The sequence below is a fragment of the Dermacentor silvarum genome, chromosome 3 (assembly GCF_013339745.2).
Source record: "Dermacentor silvarum isolate Dsil-2018 chromosome 3, BIME_Dsil_1.4, whole genome shotgun sequence".
NCBI classification, from domain to species: Eukaryota; Metazoa; Arthropoda; class Arachnida; order Ixodida; family Ixodidae; genus Dermacentor; species Dermacentor silvarum.
The window spans coordinates 7,847,352-7,874,394 of record NC_051156.1 but is presented as its reverse complement, the minus strand read 5'-3'; the positions used below and the strand labels follow the sequence as shown (position 1 = coordinate 7,874,394).

At 47.7% G+C, this 27,043-nt stretch overlaps 1 protein-coding gene across 1 annotated transcript in view; it reads right to left on the bottom strand.

Annotated features, from left to right (window-relative positions):
• Positions 1 to 27,043, bottom strand: part of LOC119445296 (proline dehydrogenase 1, mitochondrial-like) — a 114,955-nt gene that overhangs the window by 34,893 nt on the left and 53,019 nt on the right. Inside the window, 5 exon segments of the mRNA XM_037709610.2 lie at positions 488 to 669; positions 1,250 to 1,314; positions 3,842 to 3,988; positions 7,082 to 7,128; positions 12,980 to 13,188. Of these exon segments, the coding sequence (XP_037565538.1) occupies positions 488 to 669; positions 1,250 to 1,314; positions 3,842 to 3,988; positions 7,082 to 7,128; positions 12,980 to 13,188 (650 nt within the window).

Below are 27,043 nucleotides of genomic sequence, written 5' to 3'. Positions count from 1 at the left end.
CACCTGCTCTTCTTTGTCGCTTGATGCGGAAGGTTCATAACCGTAAGCGGTAATATTTCTTGCCAAGTTGGAATAGTCCTCGTCTTCAGACGTGTACTCATTGCTGTTAGAGGCACCAGAACTCGAATCCATGCTCGCGATGGCGGCGGCGGCGCGCTTCGAATGACAGCGGCTGGCCGGCTGGCTATCCGATGAGGGTGCCGTGACGTCACGCCTTCCAACTCCCGTGGGTCGGGCGGCGAGGCGCGCGCTCACAAAAATGCCAAAAATAAAGCCAGTGGCTCAAAAATGAGCTAAGTGACTACTTCTTTTCGGTGTAATCACACAATGAGGATTCATTTTCAGCATTTTCGTTAAATTTTCAGATTTTGTGTCCGTATCCCTTTAACAGATAGGTAGGCAGCAAGTGTAACAATGGCTCCTCATTACACTGCCAAGCATGCTACGAGGTCACAATGAATACACACTGCAGTGGCCGGGAACGCACCCTTTGCGGTCATAGTCCATGCGCTCGAGCCATCGTTTGAAGGATTCCTGGTCCGCAGGTGACACGTTCAACTTCTGGCCAATGGTCGACGGAGTGACACAGGACAGAGCCATGGCCTTGTCGGCACCTGTTACTTCTTGGAAGAACTGTCGTGTGTGCACCACCACCTCACTCAGCTGCATCTGCGTGCACAATAGTATTGCCAGTGTGAGCTTGCATCACCAGCTTCCAGTGGCAGACGTCGCCACTACCACTGACGGCAAGCAAGCCTAAAGAATGACCATATGCAACAAAATAATGCAAAACAGGTAGTGCAAGAAGCTAAGAACAGCCAAGAAGAAAAAAGAAAGGGAGATCTCTTGTCTCAGTTCTCAATGACTGACATTTACAAAATGGTCATTTGCAAAACATTTGAAATGGTTCTGGTCAGCAGGGAGATTTTCTTAGCATTTCTGTCAATAGAAATATTAGTTGCATTTAAGTGGACATTCTCTATAAGCAATTTCCATTAGCCAAATTTCACTGCAGCACGCCCAACACTCTGTTTACGTAATGTGTTACAATAAACAGCATTACAGAGTTTTTGGCCTATGACACCAGTTGCACAAGAATGAGACAGGCACTTACACACCACGCAATTGACGTTCATCTTATATAAATGTTACGTTCTGTTATATGAAATATCTTCTGCAGGAGGCAGTTCCCTTTGTGGCTCTTGTGAGAGATTGGGTCTCGATCAGACACTGCGCATTTTGCACTTACCAGCAGCTGTGGTCTGCCCAGGGCTGTGAGCTTAATGGCTGCCAGGCCTGTACCTTCCGTGGCACCTACAACGAGAGAGGCAGGCTGCATTGTTACAGCTAGCTTACATTACAATGCAGACGAATACAATACTAATTTCGAAAATATTATTTCCCCACTAAGACACCTCCTATTTGTATTCAGTAATGTGCTATAAATACAGGACAGCTTTTCTTTTTTTTTGGGGGGGGGGGGGGGGGCAATGCACTGGGCTGTGAAAGGAAGCACAACATTCTGTAAGCACACGTCCTGCACACCTGTTAAGTGGCACAAAATATGCCTGGCTGACGAGGATGTGTGTACGATTTGTAGCTGGCATTAGCTTTGCTCTCCCTCTTGAGCAAGCTTTCATATGTAGCGGTTAGCAAATGGTGGTGATGAAAGTCGTCAATGGACATAGCCACATAGTAGCAGTGCATGAGTGTGACATGCAATGATGACATGGCATGCATGCAAGCAGTGGCAGGAAGAAAACAGCAAAAGTAGAAAGAAAAGAAGTTAGGATCTATTCAATTTCTGAACCAAACTAGGTGACCACAGAATCTGAGGCTGGTGATAAATATAGGAAAAATGAATGTAATAACCAAGAGGTGTGCATGGTTGGCACATGATTGGCGACAGTACCAGTCTACAGGACTAGCACAGTCATAGCGGTTCTAGCTTCTTTCGAAGGCCCCCTGCCTGACGCTTTCACTGGTGGTAGTATTACCCAACTCAGTCTTTAGTGCTCTTTGCCATTTATGCAGCACCTTGTCACAACAGATTCATAGCATTTGTGCTATGAAACACCATTAAGCCAGAAGATGTATAGAAGCATTCTAATGCATTCATGCATATGCGCAAGTCAATGGGCATTTCAATCATCTCAAGACAAGAGCTCCCATGAGCAAAGGAGAGCTGAAAGTGTGAGAATTCTTCATTGCGCTCCATGCCTGTGTATTTAAATGTTCTATAATAGTACTAAGGCTTGGGCTAGTTGTTACATATTCGAAACAGATCCAGTGAATACACAAGGGCATAAAGATGCATAGTGGAGCTTGTAGTGCACATTCTAACCATCTTGAAGACTGCATATAGAACAAAGGAACATGTTCTTTACGTCCTCGTTTATTGCGTGCCATTGCATTCATTAAAATCAAGCGCACTGATGCATTCATGCGTTTGCATTTGTCAATGAGTATTTCAATGTTTTCAAGGCAAAAGCTAAATCAAATAAAAGAGTGCACTTACCAGCAGCTGTTACCAGCAGAAGCTGCACTACCAGCAGCTTCTGCTGGTTGGAGCAATGCCAATCTAAGTCAGTGGTGTGGCAAGCTGCCTGTGTGAAACCATAGGCTAGGCATTCATGCCTCAATACCGATAGCCAATCTCAAGAAAACTGCCACGATAACACCTGTACTTGGCTGCCAAAGTGAGGGGAAAGGTAACGAAAGTCTAGAACAAGATGCACTTCGTGTGAAAGGGGCAGATGGGTAAAAACTAGCTATGCATTTGGTATGAAGAAAGCAGGCCGGGCACTGCCATGTCGGTACATGGCATAGTTTTTGTATCGTTCTGATATCAGAAATGTGCACAAGAAGAGGTGCTTCTGTAAAAAATGATTGAGCAGAGAGGAGGAAAGACGGAAGGTACAGAGGCGAGTCAATGCACAGCATTTGTGGCACGCTGCAAGCATAAAAAGAAGGAGAGCACGAGGCCCAGCAGGATGCTCAGTACTTGTAGCAGCAGGCTGGATGCAACAAGATGAGGGCTTGACGAGCAGGATTCTCGAGACAGAGCTCAAGAATGAGCGCACAGAGAGAGAAGTAAAAGTAAGTGAGGCTAAAGTGTCGAGATGGCATGCTTAGACAGAGCACCAGGATGAAGCTCACATTTCTTGAACTACAGACAAGAAGCACAGAAGGAGCTGTCCAACACATAGCAAACCTAGCTACTGCTGGTGAGATGCAGTGCATGAAAGGTAAAAGGCGCTGTCCATGCTCATATCATGTTGGCCCATTCATGGGTGGTGATAAGGGGGTAAGTGGAGATGCCAGATAATAAATGTATGACTTAGAGGTACCACACTTAAGAAAATGTACAGCCTTCGTCAAAAGTACACAGGCTACTCCACGCATTTACCATAGCACATGTCATTCAGCTGTGTGGTGCCGTTCTCGTTGTGCTACTAACAATCCAGACCTCTGGACGGTGAGTACGAGTTCTTTTCATGCCCCGGGGTGTTGCGACTTACGGTATAGCCACAGGAACACCTTCAAACAGCCCATAGTCAGCCTGGTGATTGCAAGCAATGTAGCCCATAAACTTTTGACAAAGAGTGTACATATTTTCATTGGCTGTTGTTGCAATATGCAGCATAAGACTTGTTATAGCTGTAACGTCTTTTTAGATGTCAGAAGGCTCACCTCGATGTGATATTTATGCACACAGTGCAAATATGGCCTCACAGCATGCAAGGTAGTGGCAGAAACAGAATAGCTGCTGCTTCTACAGCCTAGCAGCTGGTACTTGGGGTTGCAGTGCAAAGCCAGCGCAGTCCCTGCCGTGTCCTACCTGCCACAGCATCGATGCACTCGAGGAAGATGTCCATGTTCTTTTCACATTGCGCCTCGTTCAGGTAGAAGTAAGTGCGTGCCATGACGTGCGGGTGCCGCCGGTCAGCAAATTGCTCGCTCGGCTGGAATTGACGAAGGTGGCCTCCTGCACAGTGTGGTGACATTAGACATTGGGTTGGTGAAAAAGTAACTTCCATTTGTGTGAAAAAAATGTGGTTTACTTACACTAACTTCACAACCTAACAAGAAAATGGGATTCAGTGAACACAGCCAGCATTTCTAACTTGCTTTCTTTAACGAAAAAACATGTACGAATTTAAGTATTGAAGGACAGAAGGCTTCTATAAAAAAGAAAGAGGAAACCAGCACTACTGGCAGCTACCCTATTAGCAGTTTTTATTGAGTGAAACACAAAGACAAATGGTACTATGCACAAGGTGGCGCACTATATTGAAGTCAAGCCTAACATGCGCAACATAAAGAAGTGCCTCTGTTCAATAAATTTCCATTCAAGAGGCTCCTGCCAAAAGTGTAGAGCAGCAGACGAGCCCAAGCTGTATTCAAGACTGTATCAACAGTCAAAGCTACTCGTAATTTATTTTATTTACAGCAAAGGACAAAACAGGGGCAGTAAGGAAGAAGTGATCACCTGAACTTTACAGAGAAAATGGGAAAAAAATACAGGGTAAAGAAATAGAGAAAAAGGAGAGGAAAGCTACAATATAAGAGATGTAAAGAAAATAGGAAAACATAAGTGAAAGCAGAAGGGCATAACTATACATACTGAAAAATTACCACAAAAATAAAATGCAGACCTGCAGACAGCCCTCCCACAGTTATGAAATTGATAGACAGACCCACCCACACAAGCACGCACCAACACACAGAAATAGAGAAGTAAATGTTCCCTGAACTCAGCTCATCCTCCATTTCGAAAAGTTAAACACCATGAAATGCAGTTTATTTAGACTACATTTTACGGGAACACCACCATGATCAGCGACAGCAGAGCCATTGGTGGAAGAGGTAGAAGACGAACGCGCGAGCAGTGGTGCAAGCCATAGCTGGATGCTCTTGGGCGCAGTCGGCCATACTGGGCGTGAACTGTGGGACCGAGTCGTTCTCACGTTGGCACCTGCAACGTGGCATCTCGGCTGCATTCTGGGACAGACCATGGCCGTGGGGAAGGCGGGCAGCACCCGTTCCACAGCCAGTAACGTCTCCTACCCCGGCCCGGTATGTGGCGATCTCTGTGGTGCAAGATGTTCAGCCTCCTGCATTTTTAGCTATATAGCGCGAGAACACTATATGGTCATATGTAGTCCTGAAGGGAACATCGCATTAGACGACTCTTGCACAGGAGAGTGCTTAGTGCACTTGAGAGCACTTCTGTCGGTGTCGCTGATTATCGCCGCCTAAAGGCTCTAAAATCACGCATGATGGACGCTCGTGCAATATAGCTAAAAATGCGGGAGGCTGCACTTCTGGAGTTCGATGGGGAGCGCTTCTCTTTCGCCTGCTCCTCCTCCGTTGCCATCATAGGGCCTGGCGAGGGACCAGGGGGCGGCGTGGTCTCCTAAGCACTGCTGCAGCTCCCAATGAAGCCGTTGGAGAAGGGCACTGCCGGTGCGGGTGATGTCATCAACACGATGGCGTCGACACCACCTCTGGGAACAGCTGTGTCCCTCGATGGTGTAGGGTGCAGTCTTCTATGCAGTTGGCTCGGGAGCATTTGGTGAGCAGTGGCCAGTGTTCCTGGAGCTCAAGAAGGCAGCTTGCCAAAGGTAGCAGCAGTGGCACAGTTCGAGTGATGATTTTCCCCTCCTGTTACCTGCACACCTGAGGTGGTTAGCACTAGTCCTCCGTGCGGTGGCTTGGTTGTGAACGGGTGGCGGCACCTTCCAGCTACCTGCTGTGTGCACTTGTCAGAACGAGGTTGAGGAGGAAGACAAGACCAGGTGTGCGTCCGGGTACAGTTTAGGGCCTTCGAGTTTCTGCAAGACCTCGGCAACTTGGAGGCTGCACCACCTGGTCTGCCACATCTTCACAAGGTGTACATTTGGGAAGCCAGCCAAGTTTAGGACCTTCGGGTTCCTGGTAGACCTTGGTGACTCTGACATTGCCTGCTCCGCCGATCCCAGTTCGGAGCAGCAGTCTACAAGGTTTTGTCCGCTGGCGGGGGTACTGCCCCATCGTTGCAAGCCTCTGTGAGCCAGTGCCATCATTGCCTTCACAGAGGGAGAGGCAGTATGAAAACTTCGCTGTGTTCAGTGACATCAGAGCCATTAATGGAAAAGGTGGGAGACTAGGAACGCACGAGCAGTGGCACAAGCCGTGGCTTGGCCCTCTTGGGCGCAGCCGGCCAGGATTGGGGCCTGCGGCTGTAGACTGCAGGACTGCGCTGTTCCCACAATTTATATTGTCGCAGTGAAGACGACGACAACTAGCAAACTGAAACGAGGAGGACGAACTTCTGTGTCATCAGCTGGCGACTGCCGGTGCCATGAAGGAGTTCAGGCTTCTGTGTTGGTAGTGTTACTTCAGTCTGAGTAAAATATTAGTTGCTGCTTCTGCTCCGCAACAATATCCTAGAACTTCATGCTCCACTTTGTAAATATCTGTCAGAAGATGAATATCTCTCTGGCGATCCACTAACAATGTTCGCCAGCATACATTAAACTTGGAAATTGTTATTTGTACCACCACAGAGCTACAGCAGCATGCCAATTGTTTTGCTTTCAGTAAGCAAGTCACAGTGCCACTGACAAGGCACACATCAACAAGGGTAAAAACAAGCCAAGGGCAGTTCCCACGATCATTAGTTGATACTACACATGTGCCACAGACACTATTGTTTACAGATACAGCCTACAAAATTGCGGGGCTTTATGAACCTGAATCTATCATAATGAATATTGTATACAATGAGGTTATGATACTTGTGTGTTGCATGTGACTTCGTTATCACGATATCAGACCATAATGATGAATGACACGCTCTCCAACCTTTCGTGAGTGGCCATTTCAATGTCAGGTCTGTAGAGGACAACATGGCAAACAGTGCAGATGACAGGACAAGTGATACGAACAGGATAGATCTGCTGTCCTGTTTGTATTCCATGTTCCATCCTCTTGTTCTGTCATCCGCACTGCTTGCCATGGTGAATGTAAATCAATCAGCCTAGCTTAGAGCACCCTTCATAGTGCATGGGTACTTTGAATATCACAAGTGCCTCACCTGATGCCTGTCTGTCTTCCTTCACTGGTGCTTGTGAGCTGCATGACCTGCACAGACACACATTCATTTGGTTATGCCAGAGTTCACATATCACAAGACCTTTCTGCAAGGTCTGTACAACTAAGAGACGAGCAGCAGGCCGGAAGTATGGTCACCCCTTATGTGTGACTCTCACATGACAGCAAAACTCTGCTGATTCACAATATATGTCAAACCCTGATTTAACAGAATATGTTAGCTGCATCGAAAACAATGTGTATGTTGCTGAGACTTGCAATTTTGCATTGCCCATTCTGATATAATGAAGTCCACGCACGCTGCAAGAAAACAGAGATATTTGGAAGGAAAACTTTAAAAAGAAGAAACAAATAAAAAAACTGCACAGACAAAATTCACCATCTGCAAGGATGTTTCTATGCACAATTTTTGCCAGAAGCACAGCGAAGCAAGCAGCTCATGAGTGTGGGGTGAAATAGTGTTCCTGTTTACTGGGTGTTTAGGCGACAACTGCAACTTTATTGAAAACAGAATATTTGAAACAAAATGATTTTTAAATTGTAATGTTCACTGATTAACATTAATTTATAACTTGAGGGGGCTTGCTGTAATTGCAGAATTGATGTGAGACAGTTTGCAAAGCATAACCATTTGCTAGAAACCCTGTGCTAGCATCCATTTTGAGTAATATACAGGGTGTTTCATTTTAGCTGCGCCAAATTTTAAAAAATTGTTTGTGGCAGATAGCACAATTATGATCCTTAATTTAAACTACTCAATGAGGCGGTCATTACTTCACGAGAAATCAAAAGGCCTAACTGAATAAATTACATAATTATGCTAATTAAATTTTTAATTATTTATTTTAAGGCACATCTTTCAATCTTAATGACCCTTTTTGCCGAGCAGTTTGCTCGAGAGGAACGAGATGGCACTTTCGGCGGCGCGCCATACGTTGCCTCAGCGAATACGCACGATTACAAAACATTAATGCTCTACTGTGCGATCAGCTGTCGGAAATGCAACTGGGTGTTTGCTAACGCATTGTGCGCTATTTGTGCTGCAAAATATGTAACAATAGAGGAAAGAGGTGTGGTAATTAGCAGCAAAAGTAGTGATTCACATATTAACGAATTGAATCAACCTGTGCCGCCGCTGCTACACAAGGGCTGCCTGTGTTGCCGGCCCTTGGCGATGCACGGCTTACCTCGAGGATAAAAAAAAGGTAATTCATCTGCCAGTGCTGTATCGCAAACCTCCAAAGAAATGACCAACTCTGGAGCGTCAGCGCTTACCGCTCGTTACAAAAGGAAGTAGTGCCACTTATTGGCATAGTAAGTTTCTCGTACATTATCTACGCAAATCCACCCCTCATCATCATCATCATCAGCCTATATTTATGTCCACTGCAGGACGAAGGCATCTCCCTGCGATCTCCAATTGCCCTTGTCTTGCGCTAGCTGATTCCAACTTGTGCCTGCAAATTTCCTAACTTCATCACCCCACCTAGTTTTCTGCCGTCCTCGACTATGCTTCCCTTCTCTTGGTGTCCATTCTGTAACCCTAATGGTCCACCGGTTATCCATCCTACGCATTACATGACCTGCCCAGCCCCATTTCTTCCATTCAATGGCAACTAGAATATCGGCTATCCCCGTCTGTTCTCTGATCCACACTGCTCTCTTCCTGTCTCTTAACGTTAGTCCTAAGATTTTTCGTTCCATCGCTCTTTGTGCGGTCCTTAACTTGTTCTCGAGCTTCTTTGTTAACCTCCAAGTTTCTGCCCCCATATGTTAGCACCGGTAGAATGCAATGATTGTACACTTTTCTTTTCAACAATAGTGGTAAGCTACCAGTCAGGATTTGATAATGCCTGCCGTATGCACTCCAACCCAATTTTATTCTTCTGTAAATCTCTTTCTCGTGATCAGGGTCCCCTGTGAGTAATTCACCTAGATAAACGTACTCCTTTACAGACTCTAGAGGCTGACTGGCGATCCTGAATTCTTGTTCCCTTGCCAGGCTATTTAACATTATCTTTGTCTTCTGCATGTTAATCTTCAACTCCACACTTACACTTTCTCAGTTAAGGTCCTCAATCATTAGCTATAATTCGTCCCCATTGTTGCTGAATAGGACAATGTCGCAACCGAAGGTTGCTGAGAAATTCGCCGTTGATCCTCACTCCTAAGCCTTTCCAGTCTAAGAGCTTGAATACTTTTTCTAAGCAGGCAGTGAATAGCATTGGAGAGATTGTGTCTCCTTGCCTGACTCCTTTCTTCATAGGTAACTTTCTACTTTTCTTGTGGAGAACGAAGGTTGCTGTGCAATCCTTGTAGACATTTTCCACTCACACACAAACTTATGCCCACTTTATCGCCAACGTATCAATAATACATGAATAGGAACCAATGCGCCGAAGCATGAGTTGGAAGCTGAACGTTTCGTGACGGTCCACAGAGTAAGCGAGAGATTAGCGATAATAGGTCTTTGCTACAAGCTACCGCAAAATACTGAGGGGGCGCATTTACATTCGAAGCCTTGTGCACAGCAAGGACAAATCTATCGCAACAGAGCACACCCGCGAGCAATTAGGCTGAAAATAAACAATCAGATAGTGGCCGCACCGAGGAACTTTACTGAGTCAGATACATGACAAGCCGCTGCTTCACAATTTTTGCTAAAAATAACAAATGAAGAGCACACTGACCTTGATTTAATTCATAAGCGGAAAGTTTCGACAGCTCGGAATACATTTCTAGCCCTGCATTTAGTACAAGCACTGTATACGCTTCTCGTGCCATTTGGACAAGGTGTAATGCGCTCTGCAAGCACTTACATGTCCGCTAAAGCTGCGGCCAACATTTCGTGTCATCCATGCAGTCACCGTCTACGATATCCGTCGAAACGGAGGTATGCTGCGCCGCACCAGCAATGGACGTGTCACCATGTGATCAAACACGCCAGTGCTCACAGGATCGCCGGGAAAAGGGTCAATAGCCGCTGAGTTCGCAAGGAGTATCCACTTGGAACAAATTCTCTGGACTGTACCAGTTTCGAGATATTAATTTTCAAAGTGTCCGATGAAATGCATGGGCATTCCAGTTAACTATGTGCTGCAATGCATAAAACAGCGTTTTCCTCAAAAAGTTTACTGGAATGCCTATGCATTTTGTTGGACACTTTGAAAATTAATATCTCAAAACTGGTTCAGTCCAGAGAATTCGTTCCAAGTGGATACGCCCTGCGAACTCAGTGGCTATAATTCGCAGATTGAAAGATGTGCCTTAAAAACTAATTAAAAAGTTAATTAGCGTAATTATGCTAATTATTCAGTTAGGCATTTCGATTTCTCGTAGAAGTAATGGCCGCCTCATCAAGTAGTTTAGATCAAGGATTATAATTGTGCTGTCAATATTAAAAAATTTGGTGCAGCTAAAATGAAACACCCTGTAGACTCAAGGTACATTAAACTCCCATTAAGACGAACTCAAAGGGACTGCAATAATCACTTCATCTTATCAGACGTTTGTCTTAACAGAATTTATCTACAAAACAAAAATTGGTCCCTGGTACGCCTTAATATTCACGACACAAAACAATGAATAAAACAGCATTAAAACCAAAAGGCAGATGTTAAAAAAAGACATATACTGTATTTGCATGATACAAAGCCTCACTTTATACACTCTTGTTTAGGCTACTGAGTAAGTGTTTCTTGGTGGCGCTCTGCAAGCCAAAATACCGACATTTCACCTAGCTTGCTGAAAATTTTTCACTGCCCTTGGTGTTGCTGAAAAAACACACGAGATTACCCTACTTATACGATTCTAGGCTAACCCCTGAAATTTGAAAGGTCAGAAAATAAATCAAACTTTCTTCGAATGTAAGCTGAAGAAGAAATTAAGAGGCATCTGACTACAAAAATAGCATGGAACATCATGCCACATCATCGAAAAGTGGCAATAGCATCAAGATGTAGCACCTTTAGAAAGCTCACATAATTCAATAAGCGGCATTTCATTTCATGACACAGCAACCCATTTCGCTACCTCACTAAGCAAAAAAGACAAGTTGAAGTAGACACGAGTCCAAATTTCTTCAGATCGACATCTCATTTGTTCCCCTTCTGTTTCCTAATCACCGTCATTATGGACATTCCTGCTTCTTTGTGCCCTGATAAAACCAGTAACATCTTTTTTCCACCTCAGTGCATCGACTTTTCTTCAGTGGGTAGCAGTGTCTGGCAGTCATAGCCAAACCACATTCTCGAATCTAAACCCCAACTATCGTACATTATTTTTAAAGAAAAGTATTGGTTTGCTAAACATCCAGTCAGCCTGCAGGGGCTGATAGCAGCGCTTTGTGCACCTGTTCGCCACTCACCATGTCCTGCCTTTTGCGCTGTGTCGTTTAAAGATGTTGCCTTACCAACTAGCTCGGATTCAGACTTTACTGCAGAAGCATCTCGAGGACCACCTAAATCATTGTTTCTATGGTGTCAGTTCCGCGGATTTCTGCATCATTGTTGACATTGGCATAGTTGCTTAAGTCCACAGAAAGACCATTTACTTCTCATGTATCTAGCAGTGTCACCTGCTTCCAAATCTATATATAGAGGTCCTCCGCTTCGCTGAATATCGGGCATTAGTGGCAGCCTCAAGTTCACCTTAACCGAATTGGCAGTTTGTGTTAAACAATTCTTTCTTCTTTCACATTGGGTTTATGGGAAACAAATCAAATGTTCACATATTGTTCCTCATAAGTAAAGATTAGCTTAATCGTGTTCACCTTAACAGGGGCTACTGTATACATGAAAGTACTATACTACACTGTTTCATTTACCATGTTCTGGCACTTTGGTAACACGCAGTAAATGCGCACCATTTCTAGCAAATGGTTATGCTTTTCGTTCTAGCCGACTTCAATTCCGCAATGACAACAAGCCCATTAAAGTTATTAAGAACTTGATTACTGAAAATGAGGATAATTAATGACCATAACAATGATTATACCACAAATTCTGAAATCCGCCACTACTATGAGTACTCGTAAGCAAACTGATCATTTTGTCTCAAATGTACGCACTTCTGTATGCAGAAGTGAACCTGCAAAAGACTTACGACAGTATTTGGTATGGGGAACACTCGCTCGGCATTCTTACGTGGCAAGAACGTCTTGGTTCCTCTGCGTATCTTCATCAGTAAACTGCTCCTTGTAACAATAAACGCCCTTTTTGTATGTTCACACTGCTGTGTGCAGAGTTCTTTATTGCCAAGAGTATGTTCAATCCCACAATATCGTGTGGTTCTATGTAAAGGAACGGCACTAAAAATTTTTGCTATGTTCATGTACCATTTCTTTCACATATTTATTTAGCAGCATTATGCACAAGTGGCCAGCAATGAAGACATGTCAAGAACTAGCTATACTTATTTTAAACGCTGCTTATTTAGTTTATGGATTTGCAAGCTTAACTTAGCCAGTTTATTCTATCAAGCTGTGCTTTGTCATCAGCTCTATGCAGGACTGTGGCCAAATAGATAGGCCCTTGAACAAAATGTTAGCACATATGGGCAATAGTTGACTAAAACAAATATTGCATAGAAACGTGTAAAGTGTTTTTCTTAAGTTTCATTCACTGCTGCAATGACTCTCTTCACATGCAACTGGAGGGAGTAATCTCTCCCCTGAAACTTTCCTTCTCATGGCCAATCATGGTTAGTGGAAGCGTGCATTTTGCAACATCAGCTCTGTGCTCCTACACTCTTTCATTCTCTCTGCTTGACTTTTTTTTTTCCTATTCGTCGCTAATCATACTGTGCCCTAAGTGGAAACCCCGTTCCCCAGAAAACACTGATATTCACAAGTCAATGCACGCAGAGGTTGGCCATCACGTACGCCATCTCAGCCTCTTTGGCCTCCTGCTCAGAGAGGTCCTCCTCGGCACTGTAGTCGAGGATGGCCTTGACACCAAAGGACCGGAGGCGCTGCAGGAGGGGCTGGATGGACGACGCGGACTCACCACCCACAAAGTGGCCGTAGAAGGTGTTCCGCATTAGTGTCCGGAACAGCCGACGGCCTAGCACACGCTGGCCTAGCCGGAGGAGCTGCACAGGTGAGAAACAACAACAATATATTGTGATGCACGTTCTTTTGCAGAACATAACGTTCGTTAGCTTGCACAATTCACGCATGGTACGACACTACCTGTGATAGATTGACACCTGCAACTGGATGCTTGGTAGACAGGCCTTCAAAAACAGCAAGCCTATTATTAAGTCAGCATGTATGTGGAAGCACTACAAAACGGGCATAGAAGCCACATGCCACATGAGATAACACTCAGCACTAAGTCTCATGTGCGTTCTAGTCCGTGTCAACGGAGCGGGTCTGCTGTAACGCGTTGTCGGCATTGCAACGCGGTGTCGGTGTTGCAAGCTGTGCTATGCAACGCGCAGTGACGGCCGTAAGTCCGAGACGCGCGAAACGACATTATCATCATCATGAGTAATAAGATGAAAAGTACGCGCGCACTTCCGGAAAATGCTGGGCTACGATCCCCCAGCTTCGCTGTTTCAAGCCTTGCGCGGCCGAGTGCAAGATTAAGCGTTTTTTTTTTTCTCTCTCTCTTCAGAATGCCGATTTCAAGGGAGTTGGCTCAACTCGGTACACACGTGCAGATAACTGCGGACTTGTGTGCACCTGTCTTGCCGTCTACTTTTGACACAAATACCGGACGCGTGTTCGCCTAAAGCTGGCTTCTCTGCATTCAGAGGCAGAGTGGGGGGAAGCCCTCTTTAACCAATCGGTTTTGTGACCCGTTCGCTGCGCAGACAGTACGTCGTAAATGCTTGCAACTCAGAATTCGTCATGAGGCCAGCAGTAGGCACTGTTTTTTTTTAATGAATTAAGTCGAATAAATAAATAATAAATAAATTCGCTTAAATATGTAATAACACTTCCTAAGAGCTCACCTCCTCCCCCCTGTCAGTCTCGGCGGAACTCTTTGCCACGTGAATTTATTACCGGTTTTCAAGAAGGTGCGATCATCTTTAGCCAGCGATGTAGTGAAGGGTGGTGCAGCCGAATATGCCATCGGTAGTTCGAGTACGACGTATGTTTTGTTTTCCAACCAGATCGAGCACCAGATTGCCGGATTGTTCTCAGTGTGAGGCCAGCACGTGCACCGCGTTAAGCTTCGCGTAGCCACACGCGGCTAATCGTACGCGCCTGGCTACGCCTTACCGCGTCTGCGAGGCCGTACGTGCGCGCTTGTCCTACGCGTCTTGAGAGGGGAGACGCGCAGCCCGCGCGCGCGTCAGGCAGGGCTTGATTTTGAGCGTCGTTTTGAGTGTACGCAACGGCAGCAGCATGTAAAAGTCGAAGGAGGAGGCAACGAAAGAATCGCCTTAAACATCAGTGGAGATATAGCGGGGGAAAAAGAGAAGAAAAAAAAAGAAAATTCAGAGGCTTTCCACTACTGTGAAGATGGAAGCCATCAAAGCGGTGACTATGGTGGGTCTGCTGTAGTGAATATTGCTATGGTGAATTTATATGTTATCATTATTTATTATATTGAGCGTCTTCGACATGTTCGTCAATGAGCAAGGACACCGGTGTCTTGTTTTCGCCAGGCGCGATGGCCAAGTGGCGCGTTTGCTGCGCCAAGTCCGCGCCATCGCCTAGCCTATCAGCCATGGCGTTCATAGCCGCGGCACACTGCACGGCAGCGTCAGGATCCTGTGAGATCTCTCCCGCTCCTGCTCTCGGCGGCTCATACCCACATATCGAACGCGGATGAGCTACACGTGATTTAAATTTCTTTCTCTCTTTATTTCTTTCTATCTTGTATCTGGCTCATACCCGCATATCCAGTGCAGGTATACGCCACACGTGATTTTATTATCGTTAACCGTGACGTAACTGACGAGAATGTGATGTTATTGATGTCATGGCCCATCAGTCATGTTAGTCATCCGTTTTGACACCTGTGTTAAGGCGCAACCGGCGGGAAACCACCACGCACATGGAGCCGAAATACTGCTAATGACAGTTTTTTTTTTTTTTTTTCTGCACGCGGACACGATACTGGGGGAACTAGCCCTTAGCAGCTTCGCTGTAATAAACATAAACCTTAAGCTATCAGGAAGTGCATGCAAGAAGTAAAGGGACCAACATTTCGCGAGGCATGCCTAGCGCCGACTCTCGGTAACGGGGCGTCAGCAAAGGATAGGTGCGCTGTTATGTTTGTGTCCCGGGGTTTGCTTGACGGGAGGCCAGAGCTATGGTGCGGCGACCGTGGAGGTCGCATTCATCCCCGCGTGGTGCCTGCTTCGAGCATACGACGGCTGCGTGCCCGGCTCGGGTTTCTTCACGGAAGCACAGCGTCCGCGACGGAAGCGGCCACGTGCTTGACCACGTGCTTGACCACGTGCCACGTACTTTACAAAAAAAAAAAAAAAAGAGAGAGTTATGGCTCTATTACTTAGGTCAGAACACACAACTTCGACCTACTGTAGTCTTAACGTGGCAGATTATTTACAACATTGCTAGATAACGGTGGTTTACCTATTTATTGATTTTGTGTGCACTCTTTCTTCTTTCTTTTCACAGCTGTAATTTCAAAAATTATGTCGAAACATTTATATACTGTCCAGAATTGTGGATGTTCCTTTTTTGTGCGATTTTAATGTTGCCTTAGAAGAAAGCTTGTTTTCGTCTCAAATGCACTGTTTGTCACCACCAGGAGGGTAGGCCTCGTCAGGCACACACAGCCTTTATCCTCCCTCCTGGTGTGGCGATGTATGATTGGATGCTGTATATGAAATTGAAAAAGCGAATAAACTTGAAACTTGCTCGCAGATGATGATGATGATGTGGCTTTCCCCTTTGTATCGGGGGGGGGGGGGGGGGCGCAAGTTTTGCACCCTAGCCGTTACGTCACAGAAAAAAATGAAAAAAAAAATAATAAAAAATAAATAAAATGACAGGGGGCAATACTAAGCGCGGATCATTGGGCGCCTTGTAAGTCAATGACACTGTTGGCCGCACTCCTGTCACCAGCGTCTCCGAGGCCGGGCTGCCGGGTCAGCCAACACCACTGTCGAAGTCTCTATTTGGTTGTCGCCACCACCGGGGACGGCGCGACGTCGGGAGCCTCAAAGCCCAACGCTTGTAAAAGAGTAGTACCCTCTAGGTGCGTTGGCGACACCCCAACACACTGGACAACGACATGCATCGCGCACTCTTGAGACAGCGATTCGGCCCCTCCCCCTGCCGGCAGCAATGCACCCCCGCCAGCGTCCGGCGGCGCCCGCACCACGGACGACACCCGCTGTGTTTGGGACGATTCTTAAAAGAATGCCGTGTTTTAACCCCGTGCCTGGCAGTTCTATTTGGCCTGTGCCGGGCCATAAAACTCACCCGGCACAACACTCTGACCGACCGCCAGATCGGCCCGACGCCGCAGCGCGGTTCCAGGAAGCGCTGGCCACCGAAAGTGGCGTTAGGACCAGGGAGGCTGCCCGGACCCTCTCTCCCTCGACCTGTATAAATAATTATTCGCCGAGAAAGCTCTCATCGTCGCTGACACTGCCTGAAGTGGGGTCCACACCTCCTGCCGGCCACGCATACCTCGGCACACGCAACAGCGCATAGAAGACGCGGCACCCGGAGGGTAGCGAGGAGGCAGGTGTGAGGAACGCAATCCAAAGACCGCAAGCGCGATCAGCACAGCGCAGGACCACGCGGCTTTCACCGAGTCACGCAGAAAGCAAACGACTTTGTGCGTGCGTCATCGCGGCCTCGGGTGATCGGCCGACTAATTACAACGTCACGGATGTGCGCCTGGCCGCAGAACCTGCATTATGACTGCGTCTACTCCCCTTACCGGCGGTCGATTACGAGTGCGTCTTCTATCTATACAGCAAATGTTTTTACACGCTCCAATAAAGCATTTCAATGGAAAACACTTAGTCTATATTACCAGGAATTCCGGGGCACATAGGTGCGTATGCATGCCCAGCCTCTTTTCTGCCTTCTTCAATAATAGGAAACTGTGTCCGGTGGAGGGTCTCGAATTAAGGGTCCCCCAGCGTAATAGCTGGATGTTCTTCTACACGTTCGGCCACAGATATGAAAAGAGTGGATAATTGTCAGCCTCACCACCCCTCCGGGATAATCGCAGCTTTGAGTCGAATGGCCTGTGCATGACGTCACAGTACGGAAACAACGAGCCTACAAACGAGTGCTTCGGCACGCACACGCAACTTTACCCCATGGCTCTGGCGCGAGAAATTAGCGCTGCTGAGAAGGCAGGTGCAGAAGATGCAGCGAGCAAGCGAAGCATGCCAACTAGCAAGGGGCCGAGCAAGAACTTGCATCTTTTATTTGCTCTTCTGCACTGTCAAACTTCCGACGTATTCGTAGTTTGTATACTGGGTTTTACTTTCGTTCTCTTCGCTCTTTACAAGCACATTTTCGCTCTTGTTCACCAGTAGAGGACGCGTTTCTTCGATGCCAACTTACAGCTGGGCGAGTTGGTACCGATTCATATTGGCTGCGCAACAACACGGGGACTAAGAAAGAACAGACGACACATATATGCTACAAGTAATCTCGCCTTATAGAGAGCAGCGCCTCATCTCGATTCGATGCGCCGCCGTTTACACGTGGCGCATCGTCCGACGGAGACGGATATCTATCTGCCCGGTGCATGGTGGCAACGCCTTCTAGATAGCACAACTAAGGCCTACGCACTTCGATTCATGGCGTCATGCTACCTGGCCCGACTGCCATACAATCTAATGGGGATGCTCCCGAGTAAGCCGCGGTGACTTAGACGTCACTGCTTACGTCACACCGGGCTTGGCAATGGAAATTTCGCTCTAAGTAGCGTGACATCATAAAGCAGAGTACATAGGCCTGCTACCTAGAAGGCGTTGGTGGAGGTGAGCAGGCGTCTCGACTTCCATCCCCTTTTTATGCGACGCGCTGTAGCCGTACACGTGAGCTTATAATTCATGCAGCTACCTCGCAATATAGCCACGGGCGTTCCACTGATCCACTCAGTCGCATTCGTGCCAACGCGGCGGCTATAGTGACGGGTTTTACACGACGAAATTCTTTTTGAATGTAAGTGCGCAAGAGACAGGACAAACGAGTGGCAATCACGCACACAAAGCGCTGTGTATTTGCCACTGGCTTATTGTCCCACATTTTGCGCTCTTCCCGTCGAAGCTGCCACGCCTTATCAACTGGCTCGGATCACGCAGTTCCTTACATTATGCAGTTCGTATGTGCGAAGATGTACAACAAACCTGCCTGATTCAATGCGGCAACACCGAATCGATATAACTAGACAGCTATGAACGCAAAAACAAGAGAAAACCACGGCGTGGAGCGCGAAAAGTTGGGGCGTCCGTGGCCCGTCGCGATATATATATATATATTGCCACGAGACAGTGAAGGGGCTGCTACTGTCGGTCGGACGAAGACGACGGCGACGAAGTGGCCAGAGGCGCGCAACAGCCTTGCATCCGTCGCTGCTGCTTGTCCAACCCTTGTATATAGCCATACTCACTCCCTAAATAAACGTTATCCCCGTAACATCTTTGTGGAGGTGCTGGGTAAACCTGTCAACGTGCCGGCTCCGTCAACCAAGCACGGAACTTCGAAGCGGTCGCCGTCTTGGTTGCTCCGCGATGACCAGTGAAGTGTCGACGGTGCAGCAGCCACCGGCTCCTGTGATTCTTTTGCGCCCAGAAGACCCGGGAACCTTTTCTGGCACAGATGGCTTGGATGTCGAAGACTGGATCGACATGTACGAACGCGTCAGCAACCGCAACAGGTGGGACCCCACGGTTATGTTAGCCAACGCGATATTCTATCTGAAAGGGACGGCACGCGTGTGGTACCGGACGCATGAAGAAGATCTTACAAGTTGGGACGCTTGCAAGGCGAAGCTGCGTGAGTTGTTCGGCAGATCATTTGACCGACAGCAGGCCGCTAAAAAGGAGTTGGGATCTCGTATCCAGACGACCACTGAATCGTACATTTCGTACATACAGGACGTCCTGGGCCTTTGTCGAAAAGTTGACGCACAAATGGCCGAAGATGACAAGATATCGCATATTTTGAAAGGAATAGCCGACGACACGTTTAATCTACTGGTGTGTAAGGACTGTAAGACGGTCGACGCTATAGTTAAGGAATGCCAGCGCTTTGAACAAGCGAAGAGTCGCCGCATCACCCGCCAGTTCCTTCGGCTACCTAACACTGCCGGCGTCTGCCGCCACATCATCATGCGAAGACCCACCGACGCCTGTACCGGCTACAGCGTCAGAAGATGTAACGCGTATTGTCCGCCGCGAACTTGAAGCTCTAGCTCCTACGGCCGTTCTTCCAGACGTTCAGTCAGCCAACCTGCCCACCGTATCACTCATAAAAGCAGTCGTCCGCCAGGAGTTCGCGAACATGGGATTATCATCGGCCGTCTGTTCCATTCGTACATCCGAACGTACCCCTGCAAATGTCACCCAGAACCAGGTCTACCCTTCGCGCTACAGAAACCCGGCTGACTGGAGGACGGCAGACGACCGACCCATATGTTTCAACTGCTCTCGCGTTGGACACATTGCCCGTCACAGCCGCAGTAGCTGGTCGTCGCCTTGAAACTGGAGCACTGGATCTTGGCGTCGTCCTGGAGGCAACATTCGACGGTTTTCCCCTCGCTCTGATCCACATGCTTCCGATGCTTCCGATGCCGCCGCTCCACACTCCAGGTTTAGCCGCTCACCATCCCCACAAGGCCGTCGATCTCGATCGCCGCGACCATACCGGTCATCGTCCCCTGCACGGCCTGGCACCTACGCTCCGGAAAACTAAGCCGTGCAGCTCCCGGAGGTGACGCTGCATCAGTGACCCGACATACAAATCCTCTGTTGACTGTACCTACGCGCCGAAACCTTCTGGACATTCAAGTGGACGACGTCACCGTTACGGCCCTCATAGACACCGGAGCGCAGATTTCAATAATGAGCGCTGCTCTCCGTACTCAGCTCCGCAAAGTGATTACGCCCGCAATTCAGAACACAGTACGGGTCGCTGATGGCAGCTCGTCTGCCGTTCTTGGTATGTGCACCGCCCGAGTGTGCATTGGTGGCCATCAGACCATTGGTTTGTTTGCCGTGCTTGCGCAGTGTCCCCACGACGTGATCCTTGGCCTAGACTTTCTCTCGACGCACTCAGCCCTTATCGACTGCTCCACAGGTGTACTTCAACCGGAGCTCCCTTTCGACGCCCACGTACTATCGGACACTCCCAGCCGCTTATGTTGTGTCGAGTGCGTATATATATATATATATATATATATATATATATATATATATATAACACAAAAGAAGAGAGCTAGGGGCCTTAATTAAACGTTTAGTTTCCGTGCGTCAAAGGGACTCCACTGTTACTTCGGAGTCCCAACGTTCCAACGACTCCCCCCTCCCCCCCCCCCCTTTTTTTTTTTTTTTGATGCGGACCTGCGTTGTTTTCTTTGCTGTGTAACTAAATTACTCAATAATCGTGTCCCTATTATGCATTTTTGCGCCTTTCATAGCGTAAATCGTGCCCTACTCAAGCTAAGTCAATGCCCTTCTATTGAACGTGATAAAAATAAATCATTCCATTATTATTATTATTATTATTATTATTATTATTATTATTATTATTATTATTATTATTATCATCATCATCATCATCATCATCATCATCATCATCGCTGTTACTGTTGTTCCCTGTGAGCAATGCGTGCACGCAAATGCCCCCGTCCCACTGGTCGACTGCGCTTAGCGGGTTCGGTGCCGCGGCCCGCCCAGGCGCAGACGTTGCCAAGGGGCTGGGCTGCTGCTGCTGTGCCCCGCGCGCCGTCAGGCATGAGTGCCGAACAGCGCAGCCTCCCCTGCTGCGACAGCACTCGCGTATAAACGCTGTCGGCACGCAGCGTACGGACAGTGAGCAGAGAACTGCCATTGACTGCAGAACGAGCAAGGTGATGGGCAACATGGGCTCCTTTTCTATGGCACGAAAATTAAGGGCGCACGTATTCTTCTGAGTGTACCGAGTAATTTAAAAAAGAAAAGATAGCAGACTTGCGCAACCTTGCAGAATCACGGCCCAATTTCCCGCGAAAATGCTTCTTTCGAGCCGTTTGCATTTAAGAAGAATCCCCCCAATACGACTGACTCGTTGACCCGTCCCTTTACAACGTTACCCACATATAATGCTTTGGAGCACTTGGTACGGGAATTCTTTAGCAAAGACCGCGCTTCACTCACATATGTTTAACTTCGCATGCCACAATAATGTTCCCTCCATGTTCAGGTCACTTGGTCTCACTGGTTGTTCCATTGATCATCAGCGAGGATTGCTTTACCGTGAAGAGGAAGTATACACTAGCTCGTGGCCAACACCGATCTCCCTATTCAAACACATGTAAAACGCAGAAATGCTTTTGTAAGACAACCGCCGAACCGATTCAAATCAAAGTTTTTGCACGTAAGAGAGGAAGTTAAAATTTCGATGAATGCAAGAAGCAGAGTTCTTATTTACGGCCTGGAGTTTTTATAAAAATTATCTAAAATTGATAACCTTCAAGAAAATTGAAGCACGAGGTTTACAAATCCGCAGCTTCGCAGTTTTGCAAAAGCTACATCTTTGATATCTACATCTTTGAATTTGATATATGAATTTGGTAGCTTATGTGACATTTTTACAATGTTTACGAAGGTATTGCGAAAGCCGTACACACAAATTTGAGGTATATTTCAGAGTCGTGTATAATACATCAATTTTGTCCGCTTTAGATGTCGTCCGATTCGGTGCAGTTTACAGAATTGCGATATAGTTTCTTTATTAATGAATTACAGAATTATAAACTTGCTACACGAGCTTGTTTCCATTTTGCAATTTTCAACAATATTTGACAAAAAACAATTACATGAAGAATTTATGCAGAAACCATCGAGGATGGTTGTCAAAATGTAATTAGCGAATACCCGCACGCTCCGAAATTCGCTTTATTAAATGAATGGCGCGCACTGACGGCGTATATTTGTTGCAGTGAAGATGTGTGGGTATTGTTGTTGGAATGCGCAATTCCGTAAAGAACGGTAACCGGCACGCCTCTATCCGTATATAGTGGACAGCACGTGCGTCTCAAAGAGCTGTGCCAGTTGGTGTTCGTCAACAAACGCGCCCCGACTTGCGAGCGCTGCTTGCGTCGGCGGTTTTGGTCCCGACATGCATGCAATCTCCGACCGACCACGAAAAGGGGCGAACGAGCCAAAGAAAGCTCTCCAAACTCTTCGCTTTAAAAGTCCACTTTACACCATATTTCTTTCTTTTAAATCCAACAAACCTCATTAAGTTCGCCGCAGTGGATGCCGAGAAAAACGATTTCCCCATGGCTCCGTTCCCATGTATTTAGATAACTAGGAGCGCCCGACTTCCTCTTGAGATCGTGGTTTAAAGCGGCGGATACCACAGAATAAGATAGTAAAGATCCGGGCAAATTTGCCTGCAAGCGTCTTCTTTCACTATAGTAGGGTGCCCCAATACCACGTGGCACCACGGCACTCTATTTCACAATGCTTGGCAGCGCACCCTTGTTTACAAACAATCTCCACTATATAGGCAGACAGTGCGTGACAGGGATACATAAAACGAAATGTCAAGAGAAGCGAGCGGTCCCAGCTTCGCGGCTCATTTTTTTCTGTCCTTAAAGCACATTTTGCGGCAGCTGCTGGGCCCTAAATTCACCCGAGGCCGCGTCACGTGGATCGTCGCCTCCGTCTGGTAAACAGTGTGCGGGCTGCGCTCCCGGCAGCGGAAACACTTGCCAGGTACGGCCGCCAACAACTTGCAACACGAAGGCGCGAGCATAAGAGCCAGAGAGAGGGGCACAAACACGCGGTCTCAACAGCCGCCGGATGCGCTGGGTTAGGCGCCCGAAGCAGGAATTCGTTTCAGCACGCTTTACCAATCACGTGGCGTGCAGAGGAAGCATATTTACGGATTGAGCATATATAGAAGAAGCGGTTCTCCACTGATCGCTTTCTGCAGGACGCCGACTGAATGAAGGCTTCCACGGAAGGACTCGTATGGCGCACAGTGGGCAAGCCCTTTCCCCCCATTCTCTGGAAAACACGGCCGACTTTCACTACTAGCTGACTGGCTGACAGGAGCCCTATCCTTTGCTGCACTGCACGGAATTGGCGAGGCGCAGATCTGCACCACCAGCGCATCCAAGTTGCCAACAAGTTTGCGGCAGCTTTTCCAGCAAGGGCTCAGTGGAGCAGCGCTTACACGCGCGGTATGCGCTCAGAAAGACAAGCTGGAACACCAGCCGGCTTGCGTTTCTCTTCCTTATTTTCGATAAAGGTATGCCCTCCTCCTCCAACGTGCCGCTGCAGCGTAGAAGCAATGCGCCACGCGGCAGCTGAAGGTCGCGGTACGGCCTCCCGATCCCCGGTCGGGCTGAACCAGCTGCATGCACTGAGTCGGGGTGTATAACGCAACATCGGGGCACGGACTGACAAGGAACAACAGACATGCAGCGCTTACTTCGAACAAGCTTTTTTCAAAGCAAGCGCGGTGTGTCGTTTGTCGTTCATTCTTTTGTCCATGTCCTATAGTGTTGGGCTGTATATAGTAGACTACTATCATAATTCAGTGACCCACAAGCCCACGTCGCCACCCTCGCGAACCATGCAGCTGAACGCGACTAAGTGAGCGCGTGGCAGTGCTGCACGGGGTCGATGGTTCCAGCGGTGCAGCACACACTGTGCACGCGCTCGCAAAGACACGTCGACTGGCGTGCGTCGAGCCACTGGTAACGGAATTTGAGGAGCAGGGGCCGAATTCTCGTCGCTCGTAATTGCCGCATGCCACTGGCCGACCACCCTCGCTGATAATATGTCCGGCATCACGATTGGCTGCAGCCTGTGCTCCTGCAAACACTTCTATAGCGTAAGAGATAGCGAAATCGGGTGTCTTGCCAGTGTAGTATACGCTAGCTTAAATACTGTAATTTGTAAGCGAACTGGTAAAAGGATATACGATAGTCATAAAAGCAAAATGAATTAATACGATGAAGACAAGTTTTGCTGCTTGGCTCGTAAGGCTGGCGTTTACAGTTCAGGAAAAAAAAAAATTATTGACGAGTGGAGAAAATGGGCGCGGAATTGAGAAAAAAGAATTACAGCGTCTAGCTCGCACATGGCTCACTGTGTCCAATAATTTCCCTAAGACATGAGCGAAAGGTGCAGCAAAATAATGACGGTCAGCAATATCTGAAAGGAAAAAATTTGGAGGACGCTTAAGCTTCGCCTTCAAGAGTGGAACGCGATAGCATTCAAAGATCCCCGACTGTTTCTCACACTTCCCGGCAACTTCAGCTATGTAACCGTAATATTTACCGGGAAACGCTGGCGGTGAACGCTGTGCACGAAGGCACGTGCGCTTTCTGGTAGAAACGCGGCCTCTTTCGTGGGCCGGCCTTCTTTTATTGTTTGCACCTTTAATATTTTTTTTTCTGGGGTTTTACGTGCCAAAACCAGTTCTGATTATGAGGCACGCCGTAGTGGAGGGCTCCGGAATAATTTTGACCACCTGGGGTTCTTTAACGTGCACTACAACGCAAGCACACGGGCGTTTTTGCATTCCGCCTCCATCGAAATGCGGCCACCGCGGCCGGGATTCGATCCCGCGATCTCGTGCTCACAAGCGCAACGCCTTAGCTGACTGAGCCACCGCGGCGGGTGCACCTTTAATATTTCAGCCTGAGAAGATTTAACATAAAAGGCATGCGCTGTCGGTGTTTTGTTTCATGACAATTGTTTGTGGGCTGTCACTCTCAAAATTCCGAGGAATACCTTTGTAAAGAATGCAAGACAAAGTGTGAGCAACTTTAGTGGTAAAATATATTTGGAGAGCCTGCGTGGTTGGGGATGATTTTCTCGGCCGCGGGCGGCATTGCCGACGCCGACGCCGGATTTTTTTGCGACACGGGGCCCTGAACGTTATCGTGTTAAAAAAACATTTAACACGTCGATAGCTAGGTTCATGTCAACGTATTCCTTCGTTGCGCGGCAGCGTCCTATTGCGCGAATAGCGGCAACGCGTGCGTTAAGGGAGGGGGGAACTGCAGGAGAAATGACTGAAATAAACGTACCCTAGTTCAAGCCGCAGCCAAGATAGATTATGTCCCAGGCCTAATTGGAGGGACCAGAGGAGAAATGACTGAAATAAACGTATACCCTAGTTCACGCCGCAGCCAATTATGTCCCAGGCCTAATTGGACTGACCTGGCGGGCGGTCGTCTTGGATCGTGGTGCCAGCGTCACCGCCGTTCCGTCTCCCAGGTGTGTCTGTCCACGTTATCTCCGAACGGGCGAGATAAGTTCACCCCTCCCATACTGGGAACCTCAACAGCGCTATAGAAAGACGGGGAAAGACGTAGAAATGGCAACACACAAGCGCCGTGTGTTGTCGTTTCTATGTGTATCTTTTTATAGCGCATGTTGAGGTTCCAAGTATGATAGACCAACTATATCCCGAATCAATGCATTGGTCACCCCTCCCAGCTCTCACCGTACAACCCGTAGCTAAGTTACCCCGACGAAAGAACTCCTAACGATTCTCGCGTGCGGCAGCGTTCTCGGACAGCTGGTGGGCGTCACTGCAACAACACGTCCAACCTCAGCATAACGAACCAACGACGGAGGCTGGGCACCGATCAATGTGACTAATATAGTTAAGTGCTTCCAAAACGTGGAGCTAGTCTAGTTCAAACCGCATGTTTCCCCTAGGTGCCGACACTGCTCACACGGACCGCAGAGGACGACCTGTCACGCGGGTGACTTCGAGAGCTCTTAGATAGGCGCCTCACTAGGCCCCTTCAAAAATTCTTAAAACGCTAGAAATTTGTAAAACGCCGCCCAGAGACAGTTCTACTGGAAGAATTTTTGAAGATGTTTAAGCAGTAGCCGAGATAGAAGCAAAAGAAATGCTGGGAGGCTGTTAATGAGAGCAGCCGAGCTATACCCTCCCCGCTACAGAGGCAAGCGACATCGATCTACTAGCTAAGTGGTTCGTTTGGAAAAGGAAAGGTTAGCGCTATCTTCTGCAGCCCTTGAGGGAGCACGGCTCACCAATCGAAGCCTAGGGCATACCTCCTTTCCCTTGACGGCCCTCTCCCCCCCCCCCTTTTTTTTTTGCATTTTATTCTCGCTGAGAGGCGCGCTTTCGCAGGCAGTTTTGCGCGCTGCCGGCCCAGCGCGCACGACGCGAATGCGTTACGCATGTGACGTCATCTCTTCGACAAGCGGAGTCGCACATAGGTTGCTACAAAAATTACCGCAGGGAACTCTGCGGGTCGCTAAGGACTACGGGAGGAAGCTGCAAGCGCGACAGTATGGGAATGATCGTTACTACATAGAGTTGCATAAGCTTCCTACAGATGGCTTCAAACGGCCTTGCGATGTTGAAAATTGACCGTATTGCCTCATAAACGCAATAATTCGTAATGGTTATGCACGTGCGCATAGTTTTATTGCCATCGGCGTTAAGAAAAACATCATTACTTCGAAACTTAGGCCAATCAATGCAGATATAACGTTGTGCATAGCTGACATAATTAATGAGCGCAATTAAAAAACAAAAAGACAAAGGGGTGCACACGGGACAAGCGCTACTAGCTCTCAATCCCCACTCGACAAGTTGACCAGGCGCAGCGCATGTTTTCTTTTTTTGTTTTGTGTGTGTGTGCTGTGTTTCATTCCAGCGCTCACAGCATTCGATCATCTATGCGCGCAGCGCCTGTCTGTTTGCACTGCCCAAAGGGGTCCTTTATGAGACAAGGCGGCTCGGAGTGAATGTAGAGCGTGAGTAATCTTCAAGCCTGATCGGGTT